The sequence below is a fragment of the Apodemus sylvaticus genome, chromosome 3 (genome assembly GCF_947179515.1).
Source record: "Apodemus sylvaticus chromosome 3, mApoSyl1.1, whole genome shotgun sequence".
NCBI lineage: Eukaryota > Metazoa > Chordata > Mammalia > Rodentia > Muridae > Apodemus > Apodemus sylvaticus.
In genome coordinates this window covers 95,624,506-95,640,429 of record NC_067474.1, presented here as the reverse complement: position 1 = coordinate 95,640,429, position 15,924 = coordinate 95,624,506, and the positions used below count along the sequence as shown (strand labels likewise).

Genomic DNA, 15,924 nt, shown 5'->3' with positions numbered 1-15,924 from the left:
TAAGGGGAATGAAATTGAGGGGATTTGACAGGAAATAGAGCAAGCTAGTTGAAGGTCACTTTAGAGTTAGTACAGCTGTCACCTCAGGACCGGAGTAACAGGTACCACCAGGAACAATTTGTTCTGGAAGGCTCTCAATACCATTTAACTAGAAGTACAGACTTCCCACAGCAGGGGATTTCTCTCCCATCCATACACCATCTCCTTCTGGGACATGTAGGCATAAACAGCTATCTCCATACAGTGTAAGCCTTCCCACAGCACTGTTTAGGAGCAAGGTGCAAAAAGTTTTAGTTATTGTATCTCAGGCGTTTGTGAGGATAACAGCTTAGATTGGGAGACAGGTTATTTGAACTGTTGAGTTTATTCATTTTTCCTAGGTTTCACTGATTGGAACGCTGACAACTTAAAGAGATTATCTGAAATACATTTAAAGATGACTTGAATGGGGATTTAGGTTGCCAACAAGAATTAGAAAAACTAATGGCTGGGGTATCCCAAAAGCGGGTCTGAAGGCCCTAGGAATGAACGCTGCTGCTTTGGGGTGTACTGATAGGTGCCACCTCCAGATCCTATTAAAATTCAGGTACAGAATGAGCAGGCCTGAGACTGCATTCTCTCCAAGATCTCAGAGGATGTCAATGTTGCAGACTAAATTTTGAAACAAGGTAACATGGACAACCCATAGCTTGTCACTGGGAGAGAGGCCTGTTCCCAGTCAGGAGGAAGCGAGCACTGCTTAAGGCTAAGGCTGGTCCTGTGCGGGGAGGGTGTGGGGACACGTGTGTGCGGCCGCCTGGGCAGGGCCGGGTTGCAGGGCGGGGAAGCACAGGTAGGTTAGGCTAAGGTAGGCCGGGTGCAGTGCTGGGCTGCGAGCGCTTTCAGGTCTTTCGGCCCTCGGCGGCTCCCATCGCAGCTCCGGGGCGCGAAGCGGAGACTGCGACGGCGACGGCGGCCGTGCCTCCGCGCGGGCGCGCGGGCATGCCGACACCCACTCGGCCGGTCCCGGCGCCTCGGCTCCCGGAAGCGGAAGGGGAGCGCGGCCCGGCCTGGGCGGCGGAGGCGCGGAGCCGAGTGGAGAGCGGCGGAGCGGGCGGCGGTGAGTGTGGGCCGGCGGGCGGACCCGCACCTGCCCCGGAGCATCCCTCCCAGAGGCCGCGGCCCTGAATTGACTGGGGTGGGGAGAGAAATCCGCCGAGTTCTCCCCGGGACTCCGGCGTCCCTGCACCCCCGGGGCCCGGGCTGTCGGTGTGACCGAGCGTTTCATTCATTTTGAGGTCGCTGGTGCGGAGCTGCAGAGGACCTCCTGGAAAAACCGTGCACCTCCTTTGACCTTCTCCCCCATTTCCCTCGGCCTTCCCGGTTGTTTGGAGAAAATGGCTTTCCGCATGGCAGCACTTTGCACTTGTTAACCATCCCCTGTAATCGCTGGCTGAACATAACCTGCGCTGGTCGTTTAAAATTTATGGTCTTTCTCGAGCTGTATTTGGGTCACATTTTAAGATACCTTATGAGTCAGTGGAAGATGTTTGTATCTCCAGGGCTAAGAGGACCTGACCGATTATTACTTGAAAATACTGCAATATAGCAGTTCATAAAAGTACAGGAGGGGGGAGGGAGGGAAATCAAGGTCATTATGGGTGGGTCATAAATCAGTGTAAAGTTTCAGCCCAAAATAAGGGCAAATAAGGGTGATTAAGTATAAGTTTAAAAGACTTGTCAAATGGGTCCTCCACCCACTGCTAATATGTGTACCCCCCTCCCCGCCCCCAAATTCACTACCTCCTTTGTGGTAAAAGATAATGATAGCCGTTACCATTTGATGACTGCTTAGTGTGTGCCATGCCTAGATGAAAGGGTTTGGTGCAATATCTCATTAAGTTCTTCCAGAGCTTGAGATCCACAGATAAAGTTCAGAGAGGTACTCTCTTTCCACCTTGGTTGTGTCCTCTCAATAGTAAGGCTTTTGAAGAAGAGAAGACAACAAGAAGAAACAAAACTTGGGGCTGAAGAAAGAAAAACCAGATTCACTTTTAGTTTCAGTGCTATCTCCTCTTTGGGGCTGTGGGCAGGCCAGGGCTCCAGTTTATTTTCTCATCTCTACAACTAGGTAGCCAGGCTAAATTTTTCCAAGAGCCAATCTTTAAAGCCTTCTCATGTTTATCTGGAAAATGTCTGCTTTTAATTTAACACCATTTTTTCAAGAGAGAGAGAGAGAGAGAGAGAGAGAGAGAGAGAGTGAGTTTGTAGTACCAAAACTCCAGAATTCAATTTGGATGTAAAACAGCAGAATTACATTAGATGTCTTCAAACTGTGGAGATTTCTGTTACTACTTTAGGAGCTGAAGCTGGAATAAACAAAATGCACATGTTTAAGAGAAATTGATGTCTAAGCATGCTATGTTTATTTAAGAAAATTTAAATACCTAAGTATCTACATATCCGTATGACAGTTAGGATCCAGACAAAAAAGAAATCAGTTGATCATAGCATTTTTACTTATTTGCCCAGTGCCTGACTATCTAATTCATGATGGGTAATTCAGAATCCTATTGGGAAAGCACATATATTAGTAAAGAGACTAAGAACTCTGGGAATGTCCACATGGAGCCTATGGAAACATTTCAGCATACAGTGTTATATATTGCAGCAATATAAATTTATAAGGCATGACTGGGAGAGCAAAGGAATGTAGACTTATATTATTTAGCAAAAATATTAGGGCTTAGATTCAACTTTTCAAATGTTCTAGAAATAAAAGATCATTCTAGTAGAACAGTCAGTATACATTTATTCTAGAGTACACATTTGTTACACACTATTACTGAGATTAAAAATGTCTGACATATATAGAATGAGCAAACTAGGGAGGTCTCCCATGATCCCCCTGGTCTGTGGTCATATGCATGTTTGCATTTATATGTCAGTCAGTGGTAGAGGTCTGGCCTGGGATGAGCAAGGCCTGGGTTGGATTCACTGGGGCAGAGGGATGGTGAAAAATGCAAGAAAGAAGCTAGCCTCCTGTCTGGTCTGGGTTATGATTTGTTGGTTAAGAGTCCCCAGGAAGCTCTGTCAGCTAGTTTGATAGTCACATTTTTCATGTATGAGGAGGCTGCTAGCTAACCCTAAACAGCTTACTATAATGTTAGTTTATTTACTCGATTCCTGGTTTATATCTCCCTGGGGCAAATGATGACATTTTCTGGCCATGTCTTTTGCACTATAGGCCTACTTTTCTCCTGTAGTCATCACAGTGTAGATTAAGCTTCTTCTAGGCTTTAAGAGGCTGGCTATAGATCTACACACACACACACACACACACACACACACACACACACACACAGAGACAGAGTGAGTTAGATCAGATTAGGTACAGATTAGCAGTGCTTGATTGTGAACTCAAGTTCTTGTTTTAAGCTTTTTATCTGTGGTTAGAGAGTTAGTTGTTCACAACCTTCAGGATTTCATTATTAGAAGCATTTAATGATAGTGTGCTTACTTCATACCTGCGTTGGTAAACTCTGCTATGTGTTGGCAGGCCAATTTAGCCTTTTTTTCTTCTTCTCCCAGGTTGTCTTGGTCCAGTGGCTACTTGAAGGGCAATAACTTGCTCCTTTTCCCACTTGGAAGAATATGCCTGGTTACCACCCAGGAAAAACTTGACTTGGTCTCTTCATTTATGGCTTTTACTGTACCCAAGTGTTTTTCCCTAGTGTTATTTTTGGAGGAAGGTGATTACTGAGCCTGTCTCCACCCTACATTAATGTTGCTTTTTGCGTTTTTGTACTCCTGTGTTCTTCTGTGAATATTCCCACAGAGCTTTTCATACACAGAAACAATATTTGCTAGTCTGTCTTTAGTTGGTATCATTCTACATCTTCCAAGTTATTGCTGGGTCAGGAGAGTACAGAAGTCTGTAACGCTGGCTCAGTGTTGTTAATGGAAGTGCATTCTTTGGGATTCCAGGAAGGTGGTATACAGAACAGCGACTGCGTGTGAAGGGCCAACAGCTTATGTCCAGTTCTGTCCAGAGTGCAGTGACAGAGAGCCTTCTGCAGGGTGCATTGAAACCTCTGGAGGGGCCAGGGTAAAGCGCCTGGACGCTGTGGCACCTTTGGAACTCTTCTTGGAGAACTGTGTCTCTGAATGCCTTGACTGGACTTGGTCATTAGCTTCTGAGATCAAGTGCTGATTTCCATCCATGCTCCACTCCCTGCTTTGATAGCTGGCTTTCTACTTGGAGTGGGAGCTTTGTTTCAGATCAAACCTATAGTTTTCCTTTTCTGCTTGAAAACAGAGCAGGCAGTGAGCAGCATGCCTCTTTCCTGCTGCATACAGTGCAATCCAGTGCCAGTGGTAAGGCTGCAGGCACTGAAGGGGCGTTCCTGACAGTTTATTTTGTGTGAACATGTGTGCATGCATGCGTGTGGGCACATACTTACCACGGTACAGTTTGTAAATGTATAAGAGTTCGCTCTCTCCTTCTACCATATGGCCCCAGGAACTGAACTCAGGTCTGCAGCTTGACAGCAGGTGCCTTTACCCATGGAGACTTCTCACTGGCCCTGAAGGCTTTATTTGAATGGTTCCTTGGCTTTGGTATTAAACAAAATAGAAAGTAGATGGATGGCTGACTGTTAGTAACACTTCTAATGATGGGGTGCAGGGATATTTTGATCTAGGAATTGCTAAAGTCATACTTACATTCAACTCACTTCCCTTCCAAGTTCCCATTGGGCAGTGGTGCTTCCTCGTTGGGCAGCGTCTGGCTGAGGCGTGGCAGCAGTCCTCCGTGTTGGCATCATTATCCCTGTTTGCCATGTTACAGTGAGGCTTGGCAGGGCCAGTACGAGTTTGACCATAGCTCCCTATTCTTAACGCCCATAGAAGACTTAGGTCTACTTTGTTGATAATAAATTGAGTATTGATGATATTTTAAAAATTATGTTAGCTCATAGGCTGATTCCTAAAGTCAACTAGAGCCTGGTATCTCAGAGTTAACTGCCATGATGCCATAACATGATGAATCAGTTTTTAGAGTAGAATAAAATCAAGTAGCTTTATGGATATCTTTAAAGAGGTGCACCTGCAACTTTGGCTTTTATTGTGGCGTGTTTGAAAAAACGAATCAGTTATTTATGTTGTCTCAGATGTAGCGTGTTAATAGATGTATAGTGCTAATGTTTGATGACATTTTACAGTCCGGAGGCATGGGGTATTGCTATCCCTTAACTTTTGGATTCAGGGTCTCCATGTTATTTGTATCCTACAGAGTGATGTTGACTGGCTGGGGTTTGAGTCGTGGATGATTGACCTGTGAGAGCTCCAAGCCTTAGCAGCATTACCGACTTTGGCCATGTTTCAAAATGTACTGCATATAATTCTCAGGCTTGCCTGTTTGATATGGATAAAAATTCATTTATTTACCAATCGTGGTGTAGCAGCTCCCCAAGTTTGTCATACATTCTTGGCCCCTAAGACCAAGACAAAGTGAAGGAGACCGCCTTGAACATAGTTAATGTTAGTGGGATCTGAGAGATGGCTCAGTGGCTAGGAGGACCTGCTGCCTTTCTAGAGGACCTGAATTTGATTCTTCTACATCAGTACCCTAGCAGATAATGTGTAATTAATAATGTGGTTGAAGAAGTGAATTGGTATAGCCTATGTAGAGTTCTTTACAATATTACCTTTTAAAATTTGAACTGTAGGAACTTACTTTTGTGGTTGACTCACAGTGGTTTTATTCCAGGAAAATAAATTTTTTGTTAGCGTTTGAATGAGTACATACACTTTACATTTCCTCTGTTCGTCTGTCGTGCTTAGAGACTTGGAGCTGCACGTTTGATCACCATTGCCCTGCCTCTCACAATTGAACTCAGACTGCATTGTGACTTTTGCTTTGTGGCTTAGGCAGTTCACTGAGCTCAAATGCAGGACACATGATTGTTTGGTTTTTATGGGAACTGGGTAATTTCAAAAGAGAGAGCTTCCAGGAATCTTGACTGTGGTGCTCCTAGGGGTTGGGGGTAGGGTGGGGGTGGGATATAAATGCACGTGCCAGCTGGACTGGGGTCATCTTATTCCTGATCTTAACACCTTTGGTTATTGACTCTTTCCAGAATGTCTTCCTGCTTACTGTTTCTAGCTCCATAAGAAGTTTTTCTTAAACTCTTCGTAGGTACTCACAGAGAACTGGTATTGAAGGGAGGCCCATATGATGGAATATGACATGTAAAGAAATAAATAAAAGAATGACTCAAGAAGATAGCACTTCTAAATGCAAGTGCCAGAAAAGTCACAGCTCATCTCAGTGAATTTGCAAGTGGTAAGTGGGCATTCAATTTTACATAGGAATGTGTTTGCTTTCTGTGACACAGTGTGTCCCTGAAATCTAGTGTTTAGCAAATTCACTTGCAAATGAAGAATTAAAGACAATTTAGACTTTTTCATATTAAATTTTAACAATGTATTTTCTCAAGACTTTTTCCCATTAAAAACCTCAGAAACATCTTTTTAAATTATAAATATTAATGGCTTTATGCAGGTCTTTCAGCACCACATTTTAAAAACTAATCTAAAGTGAGAAAGAGAAGCTCAAATTAAACATTTTTGTTTGTAAGACCATTGGTGTCTGTGCTTTAGGCTATTTCTATTTTTCAATTGGTTGAAAAGAATTTAGAGTTTCGTGTCCTTACTAGTAGACCTAGAAGAAAACATAACTTGTACATAAAACATAAAAGCCATCCATCCTTCTTACTGCTCTGTCAGCCATGTATATATCTAAGGGATGGTCTGTGATGGCCATCTGCTCAGGCTTGAAATAGCCTGACTGAGATGTCAGTACAGGTGAGGTCTAGCCATGGGCTTGGCACATCGAGCAGAAGTCAACTGGGGAAGTTGAGGCAGTCAGCTGTACTTCCCAAGTTAGCTTTCTCTCCAGTGATGGTCTTCTCATGGCTAACCATCCCATTCTGAGTTAAGTATTTTTAACTGTTGGAGATGGTTCACTTTCTAACGGTTTCAAGGACACTGTTTTTGCTGTTCAGTTTTCTTTCCTCTTTTTCAGACTTAGGCAGTCCAATCCATTCTCATATAAGGGAGTCTTGGAGGACATGTGACATAAACATGCTTGTATCTGAAATGTGGTAGAACCCAGTGTCAAGAGCCAGCATCCCAGTGTGCTCCAGTAGCATCTGAGAGTTGATGTGCATCTTGTAACTGTATCATGGGATGACCTCTGTTAGCAGTTTGGTTACTGTTTTCTTAGGCTGACATGTTATCTGTGTACAAATCACTTTTTTTTTAAACAAAAGATTATTATACTATAACTTGGACACCCAGATTTTCATCTTGAAAAAATTCAGACAAAAGTATGGAAATAAATTTGGAGGTGTAACACCTGAATACCCTCATGTGGATTGTGTTGTAGTGACAATTCTGGAATTTTGGTTTCTCACAGAACTATTATAAGAATGTATTATCGTTTTAATCCTAGGTGTTGGGATATGGGGCTGCTTCAGATTGTGCAGCAGCTGACTGTGATTTGCCTCATGCTTTAGCAGGAGCATGGTTTTGCCAACTATAGATAGTTTCTGTAATGTATGACATTTGGAATTCTGGGAAATTTTCAGATGGTATATAAATACTAGACCCCTGAGGTGGGTGGTTGTTGGTTGTTTAGTTGTGCTCAAAGGAGAAACAAGAAAGACTTTAGATTCAGGGATCTCTCCTCTTGTCTCTCCTCTCCTTCCTTCTCCTCCCCTCTCCTCCCCTGCCCTCCCCTCCCCATCTTTCTCTGCTATCTAGTGATATGGGGTGAAGGTGGGGATGGGGAATGAAGGGTTGGAAAAAGAAGAAGCCACAAAATAGCAAACACTAGCTACAAGCAAAGAAGAAACAAGAAGAAGGAAATTAGGTTCAAGAATCTCTCTTTCTCCCCCTCTATCTTCTTTCTCTCCTGTCTAGTGATCAGGGGTGGAATTGGGGTGGGGTAAAGGGTGGGAAAAAAGTAGAGCCCACAAAGTAGCAAAGACCAGCCATACTGTGTAGTTAGTTGATGGTCTGAATTCCATCCATCCCACCCACCAGCCTACTTTATTATTATCATTGTATTTCAGTGTGAACTGCAGACATCAGTTGGGATTGTTCAGACTTGCCTTATGGTTTTGACTTTGTAAAGCTTCACATCTGTAGCACAGAACGCCTCACTCTTAAGTGGACTTTCCCTGAGTTTGATGAATGTTTGATAAAATACAGTAAGGTTTTAGATAATACTGTATTTTTATGATTACAAAAGTGGTATTTCTCTGGATATTCTTGTCTGTCTACTTTGTTCACTTGCAAGTGTGCTTTCATAGGTGTTATAAATAAAACTGCTGGGCTAAAGGCTTTCACATTTTGATGGGTATGCCAAATTGCCCTCTCAGAGGACTTTATCCATTTACATGCAGGTCAGCAATATAGCAATGTACGGGAGTGCTCTTCCCCTGCACCCTCTCGACATATGAAACACTACCTAGTCACTCCGCATCTCCTCATCTGTAATGATTACCCATTAGGTATTCTTTTTCTGTTTGTGAGTTGTTTTCTCATATATTTACTTTGTGTGCCTCTTATCAGCCATGCATTATAATATTCTTTTGGGGAATGCTTTGTCTGTAATTTTGTTTTTGATGTGTTTTGTGCTCAGAAATTTTTGTTGTTGTCACTCAGTGTTTGCAGGTCTTGGTTGTGAAGGTCATCCTTACACCAAGCATTTAAAATCACTTGCTCTTTTCTTCTAGGGCTAACTTGTATTGACCTTTACAAGGAAACAGAGATCATTGTGACTAAAGTGCTAGGGAAATTGGTTTTAGCTTTAAACCCTGAGATAGTATTCAGAGAGTAAGCGGAGTGCTGGAGAGTCTTCAGACATAAGCAGCAGATGATGAATATTTTTCATACTTATGGAATAGTAATAAAACCAGTTTTAGCTAAGGTTGAGAATCATAGGAAACTTAGGTTTATGAATATATGTTTGACCTTATTATTATTTTGGCTAGTCCTTTTTTTTCTCAAAAACTTTCATTTTAGCATTACAATTTTCTTTTATATTGTTATTTTGTTGTTGTTATTTTTCTTTTCTCAGTGACTCAAATCTTTCTGCTGTGGTGGTAAATCAAGGTGCCTGAAATGGCAAGAAAGGAAAGATTGTATACTTTCAGAATAAATTGAACATTGTAAATATTTCCTTAGGGTAGTTTATTACGGTTGAATTATAATTTCTTTAAAAGCAGTTTGTGCTGTAGTAATTTACATCGATATGAAGCTAGTCACTATACTCCAGTGTAGTCATCAGATAGCAATCTCCAGTGTTGAGGAACCAGTTCATCAGCTAGTCACTTCAAAGTTTGATTATGAGCTCACCATTTAATACGCAAATTAGCATGTGGGGATCTCCAGCTAATGAAAGTATTTGGGAATTGCCGTCCTGAGCAGCACTGTTCAGTTTGGCTGTTGCTCAGGTGTGTAATAGTTTCTGTCCAGCCATCAGCCACACCTGGTAACTCTCCTCACTGGCACGATCCTGCCGCTCTACCAGGCTCTTGGCTGCAACCAGCTGTAGGCTCCTGGAAGACCACGGTTCTCCCGGCCTCCTAAAGGACTATATGCTGCTGATTTTTACTGATCAGGTATTTGTGTTCAGTATTCAGCAGTATGTTCCTGGTTTAATTTCTTGGGCTTAGTCTTCTTGGGGATGGTGTTGTTTTAGAGTTTGCTGTCTACATATGTTTTCATTCAGGGAATAGAACCCTCTTAAATGATTTTTGTCACTGTGTGGTAGTTTCTGTTGTGAGGGATTGATCTTTTCATAATAAGAAAAAATTGTTATTTCAAAATTAAAGGAATTTAAAAGATTCAAAAGATGAATACTTGATGATTTTCCTACTTAACAGATTTATATATGTTTCTAATGTTAATGTTAGGAACAAGCCACAAAGGTATTTTTACATGTGAGCTTAGTTTTTAGTCTTGTATAGAACTGAAGCATTGAAAGCCAGAAAGGTAACTGAAGTTCATACTGTTGGGTGTGCTTGGAAGCAGAGCCTCTGTCTTTTCTTGTATCTCTGGATAGTTTAGCAAGGCTGTAAAAGTATTAACAGTAAATCTCAGGCCAGCCTGGGCTACAATAGCAAAGTCCTTTCCTAACTTCCCATCCTCCCTAATTGCTCTTGGCAGTGACTATCTTCTTAGCTGTACAGGACCTTGTGCTCCTTCAGTTTTAGAAGAATGACCCAGCAAATGGCACAGATGCTTTACTCTTTCTGGTTTTCTTACTTTAGTGATCTGCCCTTTACATTTCTAAGAGATAATGAAGTTCAACTATTTAAAAGACCTGGCTCTATTCCTATTTAAGAATTCTTATAAAAACACTGATTTAGACTTTATTTCATTTAAATTGGTAGTGTATTGCATTTAAGTTCTTATCATTTTTCCAAGGGGAAACTAGTACCTTTTAAATTAAAAATATACATTTAAATTAATTTGTTTCCTTGGTCTTGTTGGGGATTGATCCAGGTACTCTACTGTTGCTTAGCGCTGTGTTTTTTTTTTTTTTTTTTTTTTTTTTTTCTGTTGCTTCAAAAGTTAGGAGTTGGTAAGGATGAGAGGAGAGGTATTTTTTGAACTTCAGTGGCCTTTAATCTGCTTCGGTAGCCTGTGGCCCTGCTGAGCATCAAGGCCCTTCAGTGGGAGCCCAGTCCTTCATGACTGAAGTAGAGGGCTGTCCCGTCCTCCACTCTCCTTCACTCTCAGGAGTGGCCGGGTTAGTATGGCTCACGTGTGGATTTTCCTTCAATAGGTTCCTTCTCTAAAGTTAATTTTGACTTTTGTATTCTTTTAATCTAACTAGTTTGTCTTCAACTTTATTCTCCACCGGAGAGTGTTAATAATTTATTTAAAGTACAGATCTTACTTAACCCCCACTTTAATAGCTTTCCTGTGCATATGAATGAAGTCTGAGTGCTCTAAATGACACATTTCCCTCATGATAGAGCCCTGTCCTGATTTCTGAGTCAGTCCCTGGGGGGTTTATGACTTCTGATGGCAGATTGTGATACTTCCTGGTTGTCACTCTGCTTAGTCACCCTGCTCTGGCCTCTTTTTGCTGTAGTTGCTGTGTTTTTGTCTTAGGTAACCTTTACTTATCTTTCAAGATTGAGCTCAGTTTGTATCTGTTCCAGGAAGTCCTGCTAGAATCCCGCTGTCACTAGGCCCATCTTCTGACAACTTGTTTACAGATGTGGAACTTAGCATAGTAAATTCAACCCTTTTTAAATGACATTTTCCAAAAGGACTTGGTTTGTTTAAGCAAAGGCCATGCCTTATTAATAGCTGTATCTACAATGTCTAGGAAGTGACTCTTTTATTAGAATTGACTACACCCACTACTGTACCACTGACACCTTAGTGAAGGCAGTGGTTAGTTCTTCTGAGCCAGCATTCCTCTGGGTGATGCACTGGTTTTGAGTCTTGTGAGGAGTTTAGGGGATGTGGAATGGGATCTGGGAATCTGTCTTTTTTATGTTTTTAAAGCTCTCTAGTTGATTATGGTTTGTTGCAAGTTTGAAAATGACTGACCTAATTAATTATTATACTGTTATAGTTTGTGTCAGAGATTTCCCTTAGGCCATGTACAATAAGTAGTTGTTTATGCTTAGTAAGTTATGCCTGCTATGGTATGGATATATTTTAGGTCACTTGATGGATCTCAATTCTGTATGAAATTTCAGCTCACTTGGACACTGTCATTTGGGAATGTGTTGCTGACTGTGAATTCTCAGCTGAGTGATAGTCCCACTTAACCAGGAGTCTTCTTGAGTTGATAGTAAAGAAATGAGTTGGGCTTCATCCCACAGGTTTTAGTTATTTGTAATTTTCACTTAATTTCACTTTCAAAATGACTTTTAAAGTATTTCATTATGGTTTTAAGTACATATACAGTCTTTATGTTTACATTGCATACACCCACAATTATATACCCAGATCAAGGTGTAGAATTTTTTTGATTCTTTAGAAGTTTTAATCAGATTCATTTCCAGGTAGACTATACCCCGAGATAACCAGAATTGGAGTCTGTGATGTTAGCCTCCGGGTAAAGTGCTTAGACTTTTGCACATGCCTTTTGGTGGACATACTCATTCATTTCTTTTCTGTCTACACATGAAATTTGTAGTGAATTTTGTATTTGTTTTGCTTAGTGTATATTGAGACAAAACTCACATATGCACAGGAAACTCAGTAAATATGATATTTCCAGAGATGTAGTTTTTCATTGAGTAATCTTCTCGTGTTAGTAACTCTTGCTTTTCTCTCTAGGATTATCTTCCTGTGGGCTGGCAGGCAGTCATAGCACTGCAGGATGGGCCTTCGGATCCACTTTGTTGTTGACCCACACGGTTGGTGCTGCGTGGGTGTGATTGTCTTTGTCTGGTTATACAATATCGTTATAATTCCCAAGATTGTCCTCTTCCCTCACTATGAAGAAGGACACATTCCTGGCATTTTAATAATAAGTAAGTTTCTAAGTATTATTACCGCCTATAAAGATTTTTTTATCATTGTGAATGATTTGAACTACAGTGTCTTTTTGGCTTCCTTTGATTATGCTATTTCAGTAGTACTACTAAACTAATTAAATTACAGCTGTACAAAACAATAGCTTGTTGTACTTGGAGAGATAAGATACTAACTCTATATTTATTTCACTCTGAAAAGTGTATGAAGACCATTTTGTTCAAGAGAAAATCCTGACAACAGGATTTGTGTTTAATTGTAAACATGGAAGGTTATTGATTGAGTGATACTGTTTTGAGACAGAGCTTCTCTCTGTAGCCCAGGGTGGCTTCAGACTTGCCATCTTTCTGAATCTCTTCTGCATGCCTGGGACCCCAGCATCTCTGTGCCTGACTTGAAGGGCATTATAAGGGAGGGGATGGGATATATTACTGGGAGATGAGAATTTCATGATCCTAAAGATGACTTGATTGTGATGCCATTGGATCTCCTGGATCACTATTATCTGCTGCAACCCAAAGATTATGGCTTGTTTATGTCACTGACAGTCAGATCACAATGACACATTGTTGCAGTAATTTCTTAACCCAATAAGCCTGTATTAAAAATACAACCCTGTTATTATATTTATAAGCTATATGCCTAGATTGTGTGATCTATCGCTGTACTAGTTTATTCCCCAGCTATGAAACCCTTGCTACTTGCAACTTCTCCAGGCCATGTGGTTCTATTCCATATTGGCTTCCACCGCATCTTCCTTCACCCTCTCCCCTTCTGCCCCCACTCTTTAAGACCTCCAGTTCTACCTTTCCTTTTCATTGCCCAATCACAGGCTCTAGCCTTTATTTGGCCAGTTGGAATGGGGAGAAACTTCATGTGAGATCACCTGAATACATGATCAACTCCTCATAGTGGGCAGCCCCTCTTGAGGAAGCAGAATTAACATCAGAGTACAAACAGCACCAGGGCAACCCACATATCTCCCCTTTTGTCCAATAAAAAGGCTTCTTCTCCCCCCCCCCATATAAATTGAGCACAACAATAACAAATTTATATGTATGCAAATATAAATATAAAATATGATATACACTTAAACATCCAGTCCGTCATCTTTGTCAATTAGATAGCGTATTCTATCATCTATCGTAACTTAGAGTCTACAGTTCTATACCTGAATTATGTTTTGATTTTAACTTGTATTACTAGCTGAAAACCATCCTTTCAAATCTATATCATCTTCCTCAATGCTAAACAAATTAAGTTTTTTTATGAGACTATAACTAGTTTTCAACCCCATCAGAAATTTGAGAATGAATTAAATATTACCCTAATATATAGGAAACACAAAAATATAGCTTCCACATTTAACTTAACCAAATCTGCAAAGACAGCTGACTACCTGGACAGTTTCTCATTCCTTAAAATGTTGGATCATCTGTCTTTAGCCTTCTGGTCCAGGATCACCTGACAGACCTTAAGTGAAGGAGGAACTATGAAGGACTAGCTTACTCTTCTTGGCAGAGCCAAGCTATTGACTATCCTGCATGTCCTTTCCTGGACAGTATTTTTTGTCTGTTAGATGTATAGGGCAGTGGCCACCTTGCCACAACTGGAGTAACTCCATATGGAGGTTTTGATGCTCAATATCTTTTTTGAACCTTGAAGGGGTTGTAGTTAGGAGCAGACCTGGCTTGTAGTCAGATGACCTTTAATAATGAAATAACATTAAATGTCATATTTTGTGGATATCTGATGTTTTGAAGACTATGTCAAGTATATCTAAACTGTTAAATCTTAACTACTCTTAGCTATTTCTATTTGAATAATATTGAAGATGTTTTATTATAATTATTATATATTTAATTTAATATATAATATAATATATTTATAAATTATATTATAAATTATAAATATATAATACAATATATTTAATATATAATAATTTAATATAATATAAAATATATTTAATAACATACATATATTATATTTATTATAATTAAATCAGAATCTAATATAACCATGAGTTTACTATCTGGCCCTTAACTTGGTGTTACTTAGTCACCCTAAACAGTTTGTAATAGCAGCTATAGAAGGACTGGGTCAAGGCCTTGCATCCTTAAATGAGTTGCATAGGCACAGGGTCTAACAATATTAATTGCAAATTTTGTATAAGTATCTAAAGATTTCCCTTAAGCATGTATCAATATACATAAATTCTATTGCAATATAAGAAATTAACTTCAATTTTACATCAATATAAGTGTTTCTACCAATATAAGATGATGGCTATACATGCTTTGTTTAAGAGTGAATTTAATATTTTATCTCTATTTGTCTATTTCTCTAATTCTATAGTTTTACTATATCCTCCCCTTTTCTTTCCACCCCCCTTTCTCTCACCTAGGAGGAAGGATAGAGAAGAGGAAAGGAAAGGTAGAAATCCCCAACTCTAAGCTCTCTAGTTTCCTCTCTGTCCAAAGCAACTCACAGCCACACATCTGCAGTGTTTACAGCTTTCGTGTCCTTCCCTCCTTTTGATCTTATAGCAGCTGCAAGAAATATAATCCTGATATACACACTGTGAGGTGTGGCCATTCTCCTGTAGTCCTAGCACTCAGAAGATCGAAGCAGGAAAATGGTGACTTCTAGGCCAGTCTGAGCTCTGTAGTAAGATGTACATCAGACATATATACATACATACACATACATACATACATATAGACAAACATTGCAGTCAGGTATACATCAGTGAGCACTGTTTTTTTTTTTTATGTGTTCAATGTGTTGTTTTATTCCCCTACAAAATGCCTATTTTTTTTTGAGCAACAGAGAATTAGAAGATGTGTTTATTATTTTTTCCTATGTATTAATTTAAAACGTGTAATTATGGTGAGTGAATCTCAATTGTTAATATTATTTTCATGGTTACTTTAACATTCAAAAGGTTTTAATTCTTCACTTTTGAAGTACATCTCTTAAGGTTCATTGAAAGAGACAATTGAATATCACTAATTTAGAATAATTTTGAAGATAGAATTGATGAAAAGTTAAATGTAGATTTTTTTAAGTGCTGTTTTGATCCTTTTAAGTGAGGCTATTTGTTTATCATTACTGGGGTCACTGTATGAAAGAATTTCATTTATTATCTTTATCAGTTATTTTGGAAAACCATATTTAAAATTGATACATTTAGTGTAGATGTCATCTTGGCAGGATTATTCGAAATAGTAAAATAAATCTACATTTTGTTTTAACATACAGTGTGTTGATAAAGTTATCCTAATAGTTGTTGACTAAAATGCATTTTTTAAATTTTAAGTTTGTTGACTAAAATGCATTTTAAATGGCAAATGACTAATTTCTGTGTTT

At 39.8% G+C, this 15,924-nt stretch overlaps 1 protein-coding gene across 2 annotated transcripts in view; it reads left to right on the top strand.

Annotated features, from left to right (window-relative positions):
- Nucleotides 1-921: 921 nt before the first annotated feature.
- Zdhhc21 (zinc finger DHHC-type palmitoyltransferase 21) overlaps nucleotides 922-15,924 on the top strand; it is a 59,876-nt gene continuing 44,873 nt past the window's right edge. Inside the window, exons 1-3 of one of the 2 annotated variants that reach the window (XM_052176686.1) lie at nucleotides 923-1,099; nucleotides 6,179-6,325; nucleotides 12,358-12,554. In XM_052176686.1, coding sequence (XP_052032646.1) covers nucleotides 12,401-12,554 — 154 coding nt within the window. In that variant the 5' untranslated portion in view covers nucleotides 923-1,099; nucleotides 6,179-6,325; nucleotides 12,358-12,400. Of the gene's footprint in view, nucleotides 1,100-6,178; nucleotides 6,326-12,357; nucleotides 12,555-15,924 lie in introns of both variants that reach the window. The other variant, XM_052176687.1, reaches the window with a different exon arrangement.